This window comes from Ranitomeya imitator, chromosome 8 (assembly GCF_032444005.1).
Source record: "Ranitomeya imitator isolate aRanImi1 chromosome 8, aRanImi1.pri, whole genome shotgun sequence".
Lineage (NCBI taxonomy): Eukaryota > Metazoa > Chordata > Amphibia > Anura > Dendrobatidae > Ranitomeya > Ranitomeya imitator.
In genome coordinates, this window is record NC_091289.1 from 178,731,197 (window position 1) to 178,746,572 (window position 15,376).

General features: G+C 46.8%; 2 protein-coding genes across 2 annotated transcripts; both read left to right on the forward strand.

Moving 5' to 3' along the window:
• The first annotated feature begins 364 nt into the window (after positions 1-364).
• On the forward strand, positions 365-5,935 carry BCL10 (BCL10 immune signaling adaptor). Its single transcript, XM_069737982.1, has 3 exons — positions 365-572; positions 3,713-4,001; positions 5,426-5,935. Exons 1-3 carry the CDS (start codon positions 525-527, stop codon positions 5,773-5,775), a joined length of 687 nt encoding a protein of 228 aa, XP_069594083.1. The 5' UTR covers positions 365-524; the 3' UTR covers positions 5,776-5,935.
• A 4,250-nt stretch (positions 5,936-10,185) lies between these two features.
• On the forward strand, positions 10,186-13,345 carry C8H1orf52 (chromosome 8 C1orf52 homolog). The gene is made up of 3 exons (XM_069737983.1): positions 10,186-10,481; positions 11,793-12,000; positions 12,796-13,345. The coding sequence occupies exons 1-3, from the start codon at positions 10,233-10,235 to the stop codon at positions 12,840-12,842; spliced, it is 504 nt and encodes a 167-aa protein (XP_069594084.1). The 5' UTR covers positions 10,186-10,232; the 3' UTR covers positions 12,843-13,345.
• The last annotated feature ends 2,031 nt before the right edge of the window (positions 13,346-15,376 follow it).

The window sequence follows — 15,376 nt, forward strand, 5'->3', positions numbered from 1 at the left end:
AGCTGATTGGTTCCGGACAGTAACAAACACCGGAAGCAGCACCGGACCTGGAGAGGGGGAGAAAAGCACAAGTTTTTTTTTGTTTGTTTGTTTAACTGCAGCCGAAGGGCAGGGGTTCCCAAAATCAGAAAACCCCTTTAACCGACTCGAACTTTCCATGGCTCTTGAGCTTCTTTCCGGGGGGGCTGTGATGACACCTGTCGTTCAGGCCCCAGCACTATGAGCTTTGGCAAAATGCAGCAACCAGTCAGTTAAGTGAATGAGGAATTCAGGAAATGAAAGTAAGCGAAGCAATGAGGAAGGACTGGAGAAAACACTCTCAACAATCTCGCTGGCAGGAAGGAGTAACGTGTCGCAGAAACTCGTTCCCCTGTAACAGGAAACACTGCAAGCTTCTAGATAAAAGTCTGCGAACGAAACCGGGCGAGTCTGTGCAAGCGAGGAAAAAAAAAAGGGTCCGGCGTATGTGATCGCACCTTCACTACGTCACAAGCTGGGGGTGGTGGCCTTTCGGTGCACCCAAGATGACTCCCCAACTGAACGAAGACATAATGGCAGATATAAAGAAAGAAGTAAGTAGTAATCAGGAGCAACCGTGGGGGCGACTGGATCAATGGCCAGATTGGATCTGATGTGGTTGACGCTGGTCTAAGAACAGGAGGAGCAGGAAGTTGTAGACAATCAAGTCACATCTCGTATATTTCTGCCAAGATTTCCATAAATCTGATGAGATCCTCATCCAGGGGTGTGAATGTGTCCTGAATGGAGAATTACCATCTGGTAAAGTAATAGGGTATATTGGTAGGAAAGGCTTGATGATTGGCGGAGACCCCGCAGATCCTGAGAATAAAGGGCTACAGTGCTGGTGTTGCTTTGCGTCACTCATTTTTCCTTGCACACAGGAGCCCATGGCCACCCACGGTGCAGGGAACGGCAGCGCCATCCAGTTCAGTTACCTGCACCGCTGCTACAGTGTCCACAGTGGAAGGGAAAAACCGTAATACACCGGTGATACATCGCCTTCATGCTCAGGATTGGTGGGGTCAGGTCCCTTTATATCACACTCTCCAAGCATAAAGAGATGGCATAAATAGCAAAATGTGATGCATTTATCAATGGACAAACCCCTTTAAAGAAGATCTGTCCCTTGCCGTAAATATGTAATTTTATTACCTGGTATAATTGCCGCGATTTTCATGAATCCGACAATGTTTTACTTTTGTTCCTGCGCCTCTCCGTTCCTGAGATATGGCCTCCTTTTTCCATGAATGTTAGTCTAGTCTTTTTTTTTGGCCAACTGGGCGTGGTCCTCAATAAGACGCCCACTTGTCTAACAAGACTAGATTTGTATACCGAGCAGGAGGGGCTGTATCTCAGCATCAGAGAGGGATAGGAACAAAAGGAAAACATCGCCGGATTCAGGAGAACAGCGGCAATTACACCAAATGAAATAATTACATATTTTTGATAGGTCCTCTATACCCTGGGCGTTTACCTTCACAATCTATAGCTCACTCTTATGATCTGGATAAAAACTTCTATATTTGGGTAATAATCGGCTTTTTCCTAAAAATTTGAAGTGACAGCTACGGTATGATGGGAAGTTTATGTTGTCAGCGGCTTTGATTCATAGAGGGAAGTCCAAAGGCAGTGAGCATATGGAAAACGGCTGTGCAAATGATAGAACCCCTTTAAAGGGATCATTTCAGCATCTTTTTACATATATAAGTATTGGCGTGGCTTGCTGGAACCTTGCTCATGCACTGTTGCGGTGGTACACTCTCATTTTGGAGGAAACAAGGATCAGGCTGTTAGGTTTCTACATGCCCAATCCTTTGATCTCAGTGACAGAAAAGCTGACGCCAGAAGTCTCTGGCACCAGCTTATTCCTCTCGCCCTACTGAGAACACGTGCACCTTTGGCCAAGCCGAGTATGCATGTACAGTATAGACCAAAAGTTTGGACACACCTTCTCATATAAAGATTTTTCTGTATTTTCATGACTATGAAAATTGTACATTCACACTGAAGGCATCAAAACTATGAATTAACACATGTGGAATTATATACGGTACTTAACAAAAAAGTGTGAAACAACTGAAAATATGTCTTATATTCTGGGTTCTTCAAAGTAGCCACCTTTTGCTTTGATGACTGCTTTGCACACTCTTGGCATTCTCTTGATGAGCTTGAAGAGGTAGTCGCCGGGAATGGTTTTCACTTCACAGGTGTGCCCTGTCAGGTTTAATAAGTGGGATTTCTTGCCTTATAAATGGTGTTGAGACCATCAGTTGTGTTGTGCAGAAGTCTGCTGGATACACAGCTGATAATCCTACTGAATAGACTGTTATAATTTGTATTATGGCAAGAAAAAAGCAGCTAAGTAAAGAAAAATGAGTGGCCATCATTACTTTAAGAAATGAAGGTCAGTCAGTCCAAAAAATTGGGAAAACTTTGAAAGTTTCCCCAAGTGCAGTGGCAAAAACCATCAAGCGCTACAAAGAAACTGGCTCACATGAGAACCGCCCCAGTAAAGGAAGACCAAGAGTCACCTCTGCTTCTGAGGATAAGTTTATCCGAGTCACCAGCCTCAGAAATCACAGGTTAACAGCAGCTCAGATTAGAAACGAGGTCAATGCCACACAGAGTTCTAGCAGCAGACACATCTCTACAACAACTGTTAAGAGGAGACTTTGTGCAGCAGGCCTTCATGATAAAATAGATGCTAGGAAACCACTGCTAAGGACAGGCAACAAGCAGAAGAGACTTGTTTGGGCTAAAGAACACAAGGAATGGACATTAGACCAGTGGAAATCTGTGCTTTGGTCTGATGAGTCCAAATTTGATATCTTTGGTTCCAACCACCGTGTCTTTGTGCGATGCAGAAAAGGTGAACGGATGGACTCTACATGCCTGGATCCCACCGTGAAGCATGGAGGAGGAGGTGTGATGGTGTGGGGGGGCTTTGCTGGTGACACTGTTGGCGATTTATTCAAAATTGAAGGCATACTGAACCAGCATGGCTACCACAGCATCTTGCAGCGGCATGCTATTCCATCCAGTTTGCGTTTAGTTGGACCATCATTTATTTTTTCAACAGGACAATGACCCCAAACACACCTCCAGGCTGTGTAAGGGCTATTTGACCAAGAAGGAGAGTGATGGGGTGCTACGCCAGATGACCTGGCCTCCACAGTCACCAGACCTGAACCCAATCGAGGTTTGGGGTGAGCTGGACCGAAGAGTGAAGGCAAAAGGGCCAACAAGTGCTAAGCATCTCTGGGAACTCCTTCAAGATTGTTGGAAGACCATTCCCGGTGACTACCTCTTGAAGCTCATCAAGAGAATGCCAAGAGTGTTCAAAGCAGTCATCAAAGCAAAAGGTGGCTACTTTGAAGAACCTAGAGTATAAGACATATTTTCAGTTGTTTCACACTTTTGTGTTAAGTATATAATTCCACATGTGTTAATTCATAATTTTGATGCCTTCAGTGTGAATGTACAATTTTCATAGTCATGAAAATACAGAAAAATCTTTAAATGAGAAGGTGTGTCCAAACTTTTGGTCTGTACTGTATATAGGGTGTTGGAAAAAAATAACTGTTAACCAAATAAGAATTCATCCCAGAACTAAGGTATATGGTTGCCCTCAGACAGTATATAAGTTCTTCCATAACAAATTGCTTGTAATTTTATTGTTTGTCTCTTGCAGGCCATTGAACATTTACGACCGTATTTATGCGAAAAGCTGATTGCAGAAAGACACTTCGACTACCTACGATCTAAAATGATCCTGAACAAAGACGATGCCGAAGAAATTATGTGCCAAACAACAAGCCGGAAAAAAGCTGGAGAAATGCTGGACCGTCTGGCCAAGAACCCAAAGGGACTTGATGAATTGATCGAATCCATCAGACAACAGAGAACACAGGACTTTCTTATAGAGAAGATAACTGATGAGGTTCTACGGGTGAAAAACTCGTGGATCGATTCCTACAAAGGTAATTCTGTCCCAGCGCAATCGATGTTTAAGCATCTCCACAGCTAAAAAAAAACCATTCTGATCCGGTGCCAAGTGCTCTCGTCTCGTCTGCTCCCAGCTGAACCTAGAAGAATCGGTTTAGTGTGATGTCCGTTAACTGCATCCTCATTGCAGATATTATGTTTTATTGATTAGGTTGATTAGATTATTAGCCTAGAAAATCCCTTTTGTAATGGCAGACCCACTGGTAATCAGCTAAGTAACTCGGTCCCTGAGTGTAGGACCCTATTCTATAACATGAGACATATGGAGTATACAACAACTGCAGGCTTATACTGTGGAGGGACTATCTTGGGTAGAAAGCAGATGGTGCAATATTAACTGTTATAGTTTATGCACTTGTAGTTCTTCACTAGACTGTATTTTATGACCTCTCAGTACAGTTCCTTCCACGTTATGATGATGCAGCTAATGGTTGAAATTCGGCAATGAAGTCATGTGATTTAGAGGATTATTCCAGTCTACAAAAATTACCAGCTACTCACGTGATCCTTTTTATGTTGTTGCAGGTTCCATTGTTGCATAGTCGCCCTGCTGATTAATTCACTAGGGGTGATGATGATGCCAAGTGCAGCCAACGTCATAGACAGTACTTGGCATATAGAATCAGAGAACAAGGGCTCATTCATGTCCCCGCGTTCTGGCAAATCGTGGGGATAGGACCTGCACTGATCCAGACAATTACCTATCCATTTACGTAGACTAACATTCCTTTAAGGTATTTGTCCTGGACCCAAAAAAGGCTAGAAAAGCTCCGAAAACCAAAACAATGTACAAATGACAATATTTTGCTCTAAATGTTAAAGTAACATTTGATTGAAGCATTTTTTTAACTCCACGTCCGGGCTAAACTTCTTACGTTTTGTTTATTCTTATCTCGTATAGTGATGGGACCCCTTTATATTCAGGATTAGTGAGGATCCCAAAGGTTGGACCCCTATCAATCATAAAGTAACGGCATATCTTACCGATTTATTATTATTATTAACAGCCTTCAGCTCGATCTGAAGCCATGGCCACTTGATGGATGAACGTTCTGTATGAAAATCGATCTTGTGCAAGCCTAGAAAGGTCCACCAGGGTCTTCTCCGCCGTTATCTTTATAGTATCAAGTCATTGGGTCCCTGGTCTTCGTCTTCGCCTTGTTTTGTCTATTCTTCCGACCATGATGTCCTTTTCCAGTGATTGCTCTTTGTATGTTGAGTCCAAAGTAGGCGAGTCGTAGCTTGGTGATCCTTGCTTCAAATGACATGTCTAACTTGCTTTATTCCAAAATTGATTTATTTGTTGGTGTATCGGTATCCTACCGATACGCCACCATTTTGCAAGATAGGATTTGAAGCCCTCATCAGTATATGCGCTTCTAATTTTTTTATTTTGTAGGTTGCTTCTTGGACGCGTCGCTGACAACATGCAATGGATTAAGTACCACTGATGAAAAACTGGTGTCACCACAAATGGAATCCACGGTTCTTTTTCACCCGGAAGGAGAGCCCAGTCTCCCGAATTATTTTAGCACCTCTCTAACACTGAGAAGTCAATCTACTCTAGAGATGAAATCCAAGAACAGCAGACAGAGTTCTAACTTCTCCAACAAGTTCCCCAAGCCTGGAGAACTGGGAGCTCCGCCACTTCCAACTGTTCCTCCAGCGGAGCCTGAGGAGTTGTGTGCATGCTCTGCCATGGATAACCAGTTTCTGTCTCTGAGGTCCAGTTCTCCTTTTCACTCATGATTCCACAAATAAATACTCTGCCCTCTCGTATGTTATCGCGTTGCATTGGATTTGTGTTCTGCAGATCTCTGGCCACCGAATGCACAATTTTCTGAAATTTGAAGGACAAATACATCAAGGACATATTCATATTTTGTAATAAAGTAGATTGTCGGATTGAGTATAATCTGTGATTGAATAGGATTAGTTTGCAAAAAGGGTGATCAAGGGGGATACTGATTGGTCTTACGACATAAGCTGTACAGAAAAAAAACTGACCGAATTTCATTTGTGTGTTTGATACAGTTTATCCGTTTTTGATCTTTATACCTGCTATTCCCATCATGCATTTTTCTCTTAGGAGGAAAAAAATTGAATGTTTTCTAAAATTTTAGAAACGTAAAAGCAGAAAGCACACGTTTACAACATCCATATAATCCGTCTGTATTCTTGGCTAATCCGTTCACACGAAAGAGCAAATTTTTTGATTTGCAAATTGGGTCAAAATCAGACAATTCTGCTGAAAACAAAAAAAACAAATAGAGACAATTTTTCACCAGATCCAAAAATAATTTCTAGTGAAACCCCGAGATTGGATTTCACCTGTCTGATCTTCACACACACAATCCAGAACTTCCTTAAAACTTCTGTGACTTTTCTTTCTTCAGCAATAAACTGTTTCAGTGCAGATACGGCGCTCCGATAAATGGGGAACGATTGTCCTGAGCAGGGTGATGGCATCTGCCAAGACTTTTTCCCATTTCCTTATACAGTTGGCAGCTGCTTATCTCTATCACTGCATAGAAATGACATGACTGGCAATTATTTTATGTTTATGGTCAAAGCCCAAAATGGGAAAAATCACAGAGCATCAAGTCATTGATTTTCATTAACTGAGAAATTTTCATCTTTACATTTAAAAAAAAAAAACAAGAATGCGGCATGTTGCATTTTAACAGCTAATATTTATGTTCGGTGGGAAGATTCTGCTGGCAGCGACTCTTTGATAGAGAACATAGGAGCGCTCATCCAAGACCTGGGGGAGTCATAGTGGTCACAAATAATCGTTCGCCCGACAGCTGCCTAAGGCTATGTTCACACGTTGCGTTTAATTTTGTTTGCTGCTTTTTTAATGCAAATTGCATCTGTTTTTCATATTTCATGCACACACACATTGTTCTTTTTTTCCTGACTGAATTGGAAAACTGCTGTGCTTTTGCAAACTGCAGCATGTCACTGCTTTCTGCATTTTTTTTCACCCATAGAAAGCAACGAGGAAGTGCACAAAATGCAGGTATCAGGTTTTGGGGTATGTGCACACGTTGCGGATTTCCTGCGGATCTGCAGCGTTCTTTTTCCGAGCAGAAATGCTGCAGATCCGCAAGTGATTTACAGTACAATGTAAATCAATGGGGAAAAAAATGCTGCGCTAATTGTGCAGAAAAATCCGCACGGAAAATGCAGCAGATTCAAAAAAGGACCATGTCAATTTTTTGCGGATCTACAAAGTTTCTGCACCCATTCCATATTAGAAATCCGCAGGGGTAAAAAAATGTATGAAATCCACACAGAATCTGCAGCAAATCCGCCAAAAAATGCACAAAATCAGCAAAAAAAAAGCAGATTTTGACCTGCGTTTTCTGCCAAGAAATGCAGAATCTGCACAGAAATTTCCACAGTCTAATCCGCAACGTGTGCATAGCCTTGCTGTATTTTTGGTGCAGAAAACTCAGGAAGTTGCATCATGGTTTGTTTTGGTTTTTTTTTTTTTGGGGGGGGCTAAACTTTATCAGCATGAACAAAAGACAGATGTACCTGAAAAAATGCAGCAAAAAGAGCAGCAAAACCTGCTTTTTGTAAGAAACTTCTTTACTGCCAAGAGAGCAGGTTTTGTCCAAAGCGCTGCCGTCTGTTGAACGCAGGTGAATCCGCATGTGTTCACTGACCCGTGCGGATTCATCGAGGGATGGGGGGGACGTGAATAAACACATTTCCTGTGGATACAGTTTGCCAAAAAAATACCCAGGAACCTTTTTTACTTTTCTGGTGGGCTTCTCACTGTAGTGTAGCATATTGTTGGGCTATAGCATCTCTTTTTGATCAGTGAGGGTCTGAATGCCCGGACTTTTCTGTGTGATGCTGGAGGATGTGTGCACCATTATGGGGGCACTCTCTGGTTAGCACCATTATGGGGGCACTCTCTGGTTAGCACCATTATGGGGGCACTCTCTGGTTAGCACCATTATGGGGGGGAACTCTGATTAGCACCTTTATGGGGCACTCTAGTTAGCAGCATTATGGGGGCACTCTGGTTAGCACCATTATAGGGGCAGTCTCTGGTTAGCAACATAATGGGGGCACTCTCTGGTTACCACCATTATAGGGGCACTCTGGTTAGCAGCATTATGGGGGCACTCTCTGGTTAGCACCATTATGGGGGGCACTCTCTGGTTAGCACCATTATGGGGGGCACTCTGGTTAGCAGCATTTTGGGGGCGTTCTCTGGTTAGCAGCATTATGGGGGCACTCTCTGGTTAGCACCATTATGGGGGCACTCTCTGGTTAGCAGCATTATGGGGGCACTCTCTGGTTAGAACCATTATGGGGGCACTCTCTGGTTAGTACCATTATGGGGGCACTTTCTGGTTAGCACCATTATGGGGGCACTCTCTGGTTAGCACCTTTATGGGGCACTCTTTGGTTAGTATCATTATGGGAGGGACTCTCTGGTTAGCACCATTATGGGGGCACTCTCTGGTTAGCACCTTTATGGGGCACTCTTTGGTTAGTATCATTATGGGGGGGGGACTCTCTGGTTAGCAGCATTATGGGGGGCACACTCTGGTTAGCACCATTATGGGGGCACTCTCTTGTTAGTACCATTATAGGGGTACTCTCTGGTTAGCACCATTATGGGGGCATTCTCTGGTTAGTACCATTATGGGGGCACTCTCTGGTTAGCAGCATTATGGGGCACTCTCTGGTTAGCACCATTATGGGGGCACACTCGTTAGCAGCATTATGGGGGAACTCTCTTGTTAACAGCATTATGAGGCACTTTCTGGTTAGCAGCATTATGGGGTCACTCTCTGGTAAGCAGCAACATTATGGGGGCACTCTCTGGTTAGAAACATGGGGCAGTCTCTGGTTAGCAGCATTATGGGGGCACTCTCTGGCTGGCATTGTTATGGGGCACTCTCTAGTTAGCACTATTACGGAGGCACTCTCTGGTTAGCAGCATTATGGGGGCACTCTCTGGTTAGCAGCATCATGGGGCACTCTCTGGTTAGCAGCATTATGGGGCACTCTGTTTAGCAGCATTATGGGGGCACTCTCTGGTTAGCAGCATTATGGGGCACTCTCTGGTTAGCAGCATTATGGGGCACTCTCTAGTTAGCACTATTACGGAGGCACTCTCTGGTTAGCAGCATTATGGGGCACTCTCTGTTTAGCAGCATTATGGGGCACTCTCTGTTTAGCAGCATTATGGGGCACTCTCTGGTTAGCACCATTATGGGGCACTCTCTGGTAAGCAGCAACATTATGGGGGCACTCTCTGGTTAGAAACATTATGGGGGCACTCTCTGGTTATCAGCATTATGGGGACACTCTCTGGTTAGCACAATTGTGGGGGCACTCTCTGGTTAGAAACATTATGGGGGCACTCTCTGGTTAGCACTATTATGGGGGCACTCTCTGGTTAGCAGCATTATGGGGCACTCTCTGGTTAGCACTATTATGGGGGCACTCTCTGGTTAGAAGCATTATGGGGGCCCTCTCTGGTTAGCACCATTATGGGGGCCCTCTCTGGTTAGCACCATTATGGGGGCCCTCTCTGGTTAGCACCATTATGGGGGCACTCTCTGGTTAGCAGCATTATGGGGGCCCTCTCTGGTTAGCAGCATTATGGGGGCCCTCTCTGGTTAGCAGCATTATGGGGCACTCTCTGGTTAGCAGCATTATGGGGGGCACACTCTGGTTAGCACCATTATGGGGGCACTCTCTTGTTAGTACCATTATAGGGGTACTCTCTGGTTAGCACCATTATGGGGGCACTCTCTGGTTAGCAGCATTATGGGGGCCCTCTCTGGTTAGCAGCATTATGGGGGCCCTCTCTGGTTAGCAGCATTATGGGGGCACTCTCTGGTTAGCAGCATTATGGGGGCATTCTGGTTAGCAGCATTATGGGGGCACTCTCTGGCTGGCACTATATTGGGGGCACTCTCTGGTTAGCAGCATTATGTGGGCACTCTCTGGCTGGCACTATATTGGGGGCACTCTCTGGCTGGCACTATATTGGGGGCACTCTCTGGCTGGCACTATATTTGGGGCACTCTTTGGCAGTGTGTGCAGGTAATGTGTAGAATAGATAATCCTGTGTATCTGTGCTCAGTGCTTCTCTCCCTCAGCCGCCATCTGCCACCACACCACACATCTTCTCCGTCCTCCCCGGAAGTGACAGGATTAGAGGCTGCACCATGGCGGCTCCGGAGGAGGAGAAGGATCCCCTCAGTTATTTCGCCGCTTATGGCAGCTCCAGCTCGGACAGCAGCGAGGACGAAGCCGAGGAGGAGAAGGCGAAGACGGCGGTGAAGAGGCCGCTCTGCTCCAAGAAGCTGCCGGGCCCGGATGAGCTGTTCCAGACCGTCACCCGCCCGTCCTTCCTCAGCGCCCCCAGCACCGCCGCCATCAACTGGGAGAAGCGCCTGGTGCGACCCCCGGAGGAGGTAATAAGCGGGAGAGGTGGCAGGGGGCGCTGCGGAGCCGGAGACAGTGAGTGTGGGAACAGCAGGGGGCGCTGCGGAGCCGGAGACAGTGAGTGTGGGAACAGCAGGGGGCGCTGCGGAGCCGGAGACAGTGAGTGTGGGAACAGCAGGGGGCGCTGCGGAGACAGTGAGCGTGGGAACAGCAGGGGGCGCTGCGGAGACAGTGAGTGTGGGAACAGCAGGGGGCGCTGCGGAGACAGTGAGTGTGGGAACAGCAGGGGGCGCTGCGGAGCCGGAGACAGTGAGTGTGGGAACAGCAGGGGGCGCTGCGGAGCCGGAGACAGTGAGTGTGGGAACAGCAGGGGGCGCTGCGGAGCCGGAGACAGTGAGTGTGGGAACAGCAGGGGGCGCTGCGGAGCCGGAGACAGTGAGTGTGGGAACAGCAGGGGCGCTGCGGAGACAGTGAGTGTGGGAACAGCAGGGGCGCTGCGGAGACAGTGAGTGTGGGGAACAGCAGGGGCGCTGCGGAGACAGTGAGTGTGGGAACAGCAGGGGCGCTGCGGAGACAGTGAGTGTGGGGACTGCAGGGGGCGCAGCGGAGACAGTGAGTGTGGGGAACAGCAGGGGGCGCTGTGGAGACAGTGAGTGTGGGGACTGCAGGGGGCGCTGCGGAGACAGTGAGTGTGGGAACAGCAGGGGGCGCTGTGGAGACAGTGAGTGTGGGAACAGCAGGGGGCGCTATGGAGACAGTGAGTGTGGGAACAGCAGGGGGCGCTGTGGAGACAGTGAGTGTGGGGACTGCAGGGGGCGCAGCGGAGACGGTGAGTGTGGTTACAGCAGGGGGCGCTGCGGAGACAGTGAGTGTGGGAACAGCAGGGGGCGCTGCGGAGACAGTGAGTGTGGGAACAGCAGGGGGCGCTGCGGAGACAGTGAGTGTGGGAACAGCAGGGGGCGCTGTGGAGACAGTGAGTGTGGGAACAGCAGGGGGCGCTGTGGAGACAGTGAGTGTGGGAACAGCAGGGGGCGCTGTGGAGACAGTGAGTGTGGGAACAGCAGGGGGCGCTGTGGAGACAGTGAGTGTGGGAACAGCAGGGGGCGCAGCGGAGACAGTGAGTGTGGGGAACAGCAGGGGGCGCTGCTAGGAGCAGATTCTCTTTCCAGTAAATAGTTTGGGAGAATCCATATTTGTGACCTGGGCGCTCAGGTTATACCTGTGTGACTGCGGGGACCCCACCTCAACAACACAAGAGCCCCCCACTGTATATGATCAGGAGGCCCCCAGGTCGCGCTGACGCAGGTAATAACCGATCTCCTGTGTTTGCTCTTGATCAGCCTCCTCGAGAATTTAAAGTGTGGAAGAACAATGCGGTGCCGCCCCCCGAATCCTACAAGGTGGAGGAGAAGAAGGGTCCCCCGCCAGAGCTCGACATGGCGATAAAATGGTCCAGCATGTACCAGGACAACGGCGATGACGCCCCGCAGCAAGTGAGCAAGGCCAAGTTCCTGCCGGATGAAGAAGCCGAGGCCGCGCCAGCGTCAGGTGAGCGACCGCACGCTTGTACTACATGCGGAATGGATCCCGGTGGCCCATCCCCCACCACCCGATCACGGCTTGTGATGGGCCAGGCGGGGGCTGATGATGGCCCCATTGGTTGCCGTTTCCGTCCTCCCAGTCGGGGGCTCAGCTCCGTGGGAGAACGTGATGCCCCCTATATCCTTAGAGGAGTCATGCACGATGTGAACTTGTTTTTAATCCCACAAGAGCACTAGAATATAAAAAGGCAAAAGTTTAAAAAAGTAAAACAATTAAAAAAATCAAAATCGCCCCTTTCTCCCCGTTAGAATTTTTAAAAAAATGTCATATTGTCATATCCATTACTGTCCGATCTATTAAATTAAATAATGAATAAAACCCACAAAATAAATGCCATAAAGAGAAGAAAAACGTCAGAACTGCAATATTTCAAGTCACTGCACCTCCCTAAAAATAAAACGATCAATATGTCGTACCTAGCACAATACCATAAACTTACATTAGTCGTTCTGACCTGGAGAATCTTGTTACCAGGTAATTTTTCCTGCACAATGAACACTGTAAAAACATGGTGGCATTGCATTTTTATTATTATGATTATTATTATTTATTTTAATTATTTTTTTTACTGCAATTGGAATTTTTCTTCTCATTTTTTAGTACAAATATGTTTAAAATTATCTGTGTCATTAAAAAAAATACCACTTGTCCTACAAAAAAAAAAAATGCCCTCGATAATTTCCCCTGTAACTGGGGCTGTTATGCACAATAAATACGTATAATGTGAATATCTCGTTGCAGGGGATGAGCAGGATGAGCCGTCTTCTGCTAAGAAACGCAAAGCGTGACCCTCACGGACCAGAGCGCCGGGATCTAATGGCGGCCTGAAGAAGGGAGCCCCTCCTGTCATCCTTCCGCCATCGCTGAGTGTATAGACCGCTGCTCTCCAGCCTGTGGCCAGACTACAACTCCCAGCATGCTCTAACCTTCTTGGAGCTGCCGCCTTGCCGCAGGCTCGATCGGCCGGTGTAGATCTTCCACGTGTCAGTATTTGCTCGTGTTCAGCACAATGTCTCGGCCGCAGTATTTAGGACTTGGGGTCTGGTATCAGGTGCTAGTCTTGGTGAATGTACTGGGCCGTAGGGTCCGTCGCTGCTGCCGCTCAGCGACACATTCATGTTTTTAGATTTTGGATCAGCGATAATAATGCAGTTTGGTTCTGCCACTTGTCTGCATTGTGTAGAAACCTTTTATAAAGGACGCGCTTCACAGTAAGTTATTGTAAGATTTCCGCTGAAATCTAGGAGGCGATGTGTAAATAGGACTGCAAATAAATCTACGTTTCATAGATCGGGCGACTTCTCTCTTCTCTGCGTGTACATCCAAATACGCCTGATTAGCTGTAAGGGGAAAGGTAGCTGTGCTTGACAGACAACATAGCTACTGTCATGACAGCCGCACTTGTGTCACGACGGCCGCACTTGTGTCACGACGGCCGCACTTGTGTCACGACAGGCCGCACTTGTCTCCTGAATGTCCTTTATTAGCCATTCAGACCTTTAAAAGGGTGGGTAGTGGGGGGAATTTAAAAAAAACAACAACTTTGTTTGCCCTTATACACATCTTGTCTCTTTTTGGGGGGATGTTGGCGTACAAATTTTAAGTTACCTGCAGACACCCCAGGGGGTGAATTAACTGGACGCTGTTTTTGTGGAAATTTAAAGGGGTTGTTTGGCCTGAGGGTACAAGTGTGTAGACACTTTATGGGAATCCTCACAGTACTGACTAGTATACGATATGCAGAGATTGTCTAGTCTGCAGTCATATAAAGTGACTGCAGACTTTTACTACAAGGCAGGACAACTTCTTTTGGGTATATGCACACGTTGCGGATTCTCTGCGGATCCGCAGTGTTTTTTGCGGTGGAGAAACGCTGCAGATGCGCAATTGATTTACAGTACAATGTAAATCAATGAGAAAAAATGCTGTGCACACTTTGCGGAAAATCCGCTGCGGTTTAAAAGAAGTAGCATGTCACTTCTTTTTTTGTGAATCTGCAGCGTTTTTGTACCCATTCCATTATAAAAAACCGCAGGGGTAAAAAACCGCAGCAAATCCACAAGAAAACCGCAGCAAAAACGCACAAAAAAACGCTGCGGAACCGCACAAAAAACGTGAGAAATCCGCAGGTGCGTTTTCTGCCAGGAGAGGCAGAATCCGCACCAGAAATTCCTAAGCCTAATCCGCAACGTGTGCACATAGCCTTAAGGGGTTTTCTAGGTTTGGTAAACCTGTCCTCCGGCTGCAGTTTGTTAAAAAAAAAAAAAACTTCTTTCACCCCCCCACCTGTTCCAGCCTGCAGATTAAGGGCGCTATTAACCTGCACATTAACCCCATATCTACAGGTTAATAGCGTTTTTTCACTTGACGTGTTGGTGGCCACTGGCAGGTGTGCACGCTCGACCGTGGCTCGTCTGGATACATCCCTAGGCGTCAGTCCACTATGGGGACCCAAAATAAATGTATGGAGGTATGGTGTATAAAGCCCCCCCCCCCCAGGCAGTTTTACATTTATAGAAATTAAATGCATATCAGGCAGAGGGAATGGAATGTACTTTAGGCTTTTATCTGGTAATTGGGGGGGGGGGGGGGGCTATGGTATTGTTAAAATATATGCTAGGAAAAGCTCCCCCAAACCCTAATTTTAAAGATGCTGGAGCTTTTCACATAGAACCGTAATATTCCATCTCTCCTCCAGGTGGCAGTATTTAGTTCCTTAGCGCTAATGCACATAACCGCCGTCCCTGTGGCTCCTTCCGTCATCTTAGCCAGAGACGGCCTAATTCCGGCTGTTCATTGCATATCCCTCGTGCTACTTTCATTTCCGCACCCCACGACACTGTAATCCAAACCCCACAAAATATTGCGTAGCTAGCCTTACATACTGATTGGAATCTGTTCAGTAGGCCAACGCTTAAAGGGAACTTGTTGGCACGTTTTTACATATGGAAGTAGAGAAGCTGTTATCCTCTCAACAAAAATGATCCGCCATGCCAATTAGTAAAAATGTAGAGCAAAAGTCATAGACAAATCAGACTTGAAGTGCACTGAGGGCGTGCCAATGCACTTGGAAATGGAAATACAGTCCCATTGACACGCCCCCTGTGCATTTCCACTCTAATTTGCATATTGCTTCTTACCCTGAATTTTTCATGGGATCATAAAACCACACTAGATGGACTAAATAAAAGCAAAAACATAAAGAAAAAGGCCTCGACCCATCCACTCGCACTAGCCAGTGACTTGCCCTTCTATTAAAGAAGCCACGACAAACGAAGAGCGAAAAAATAGAAGTGTGTGAGCAGGAACAGTCCCACGGGTC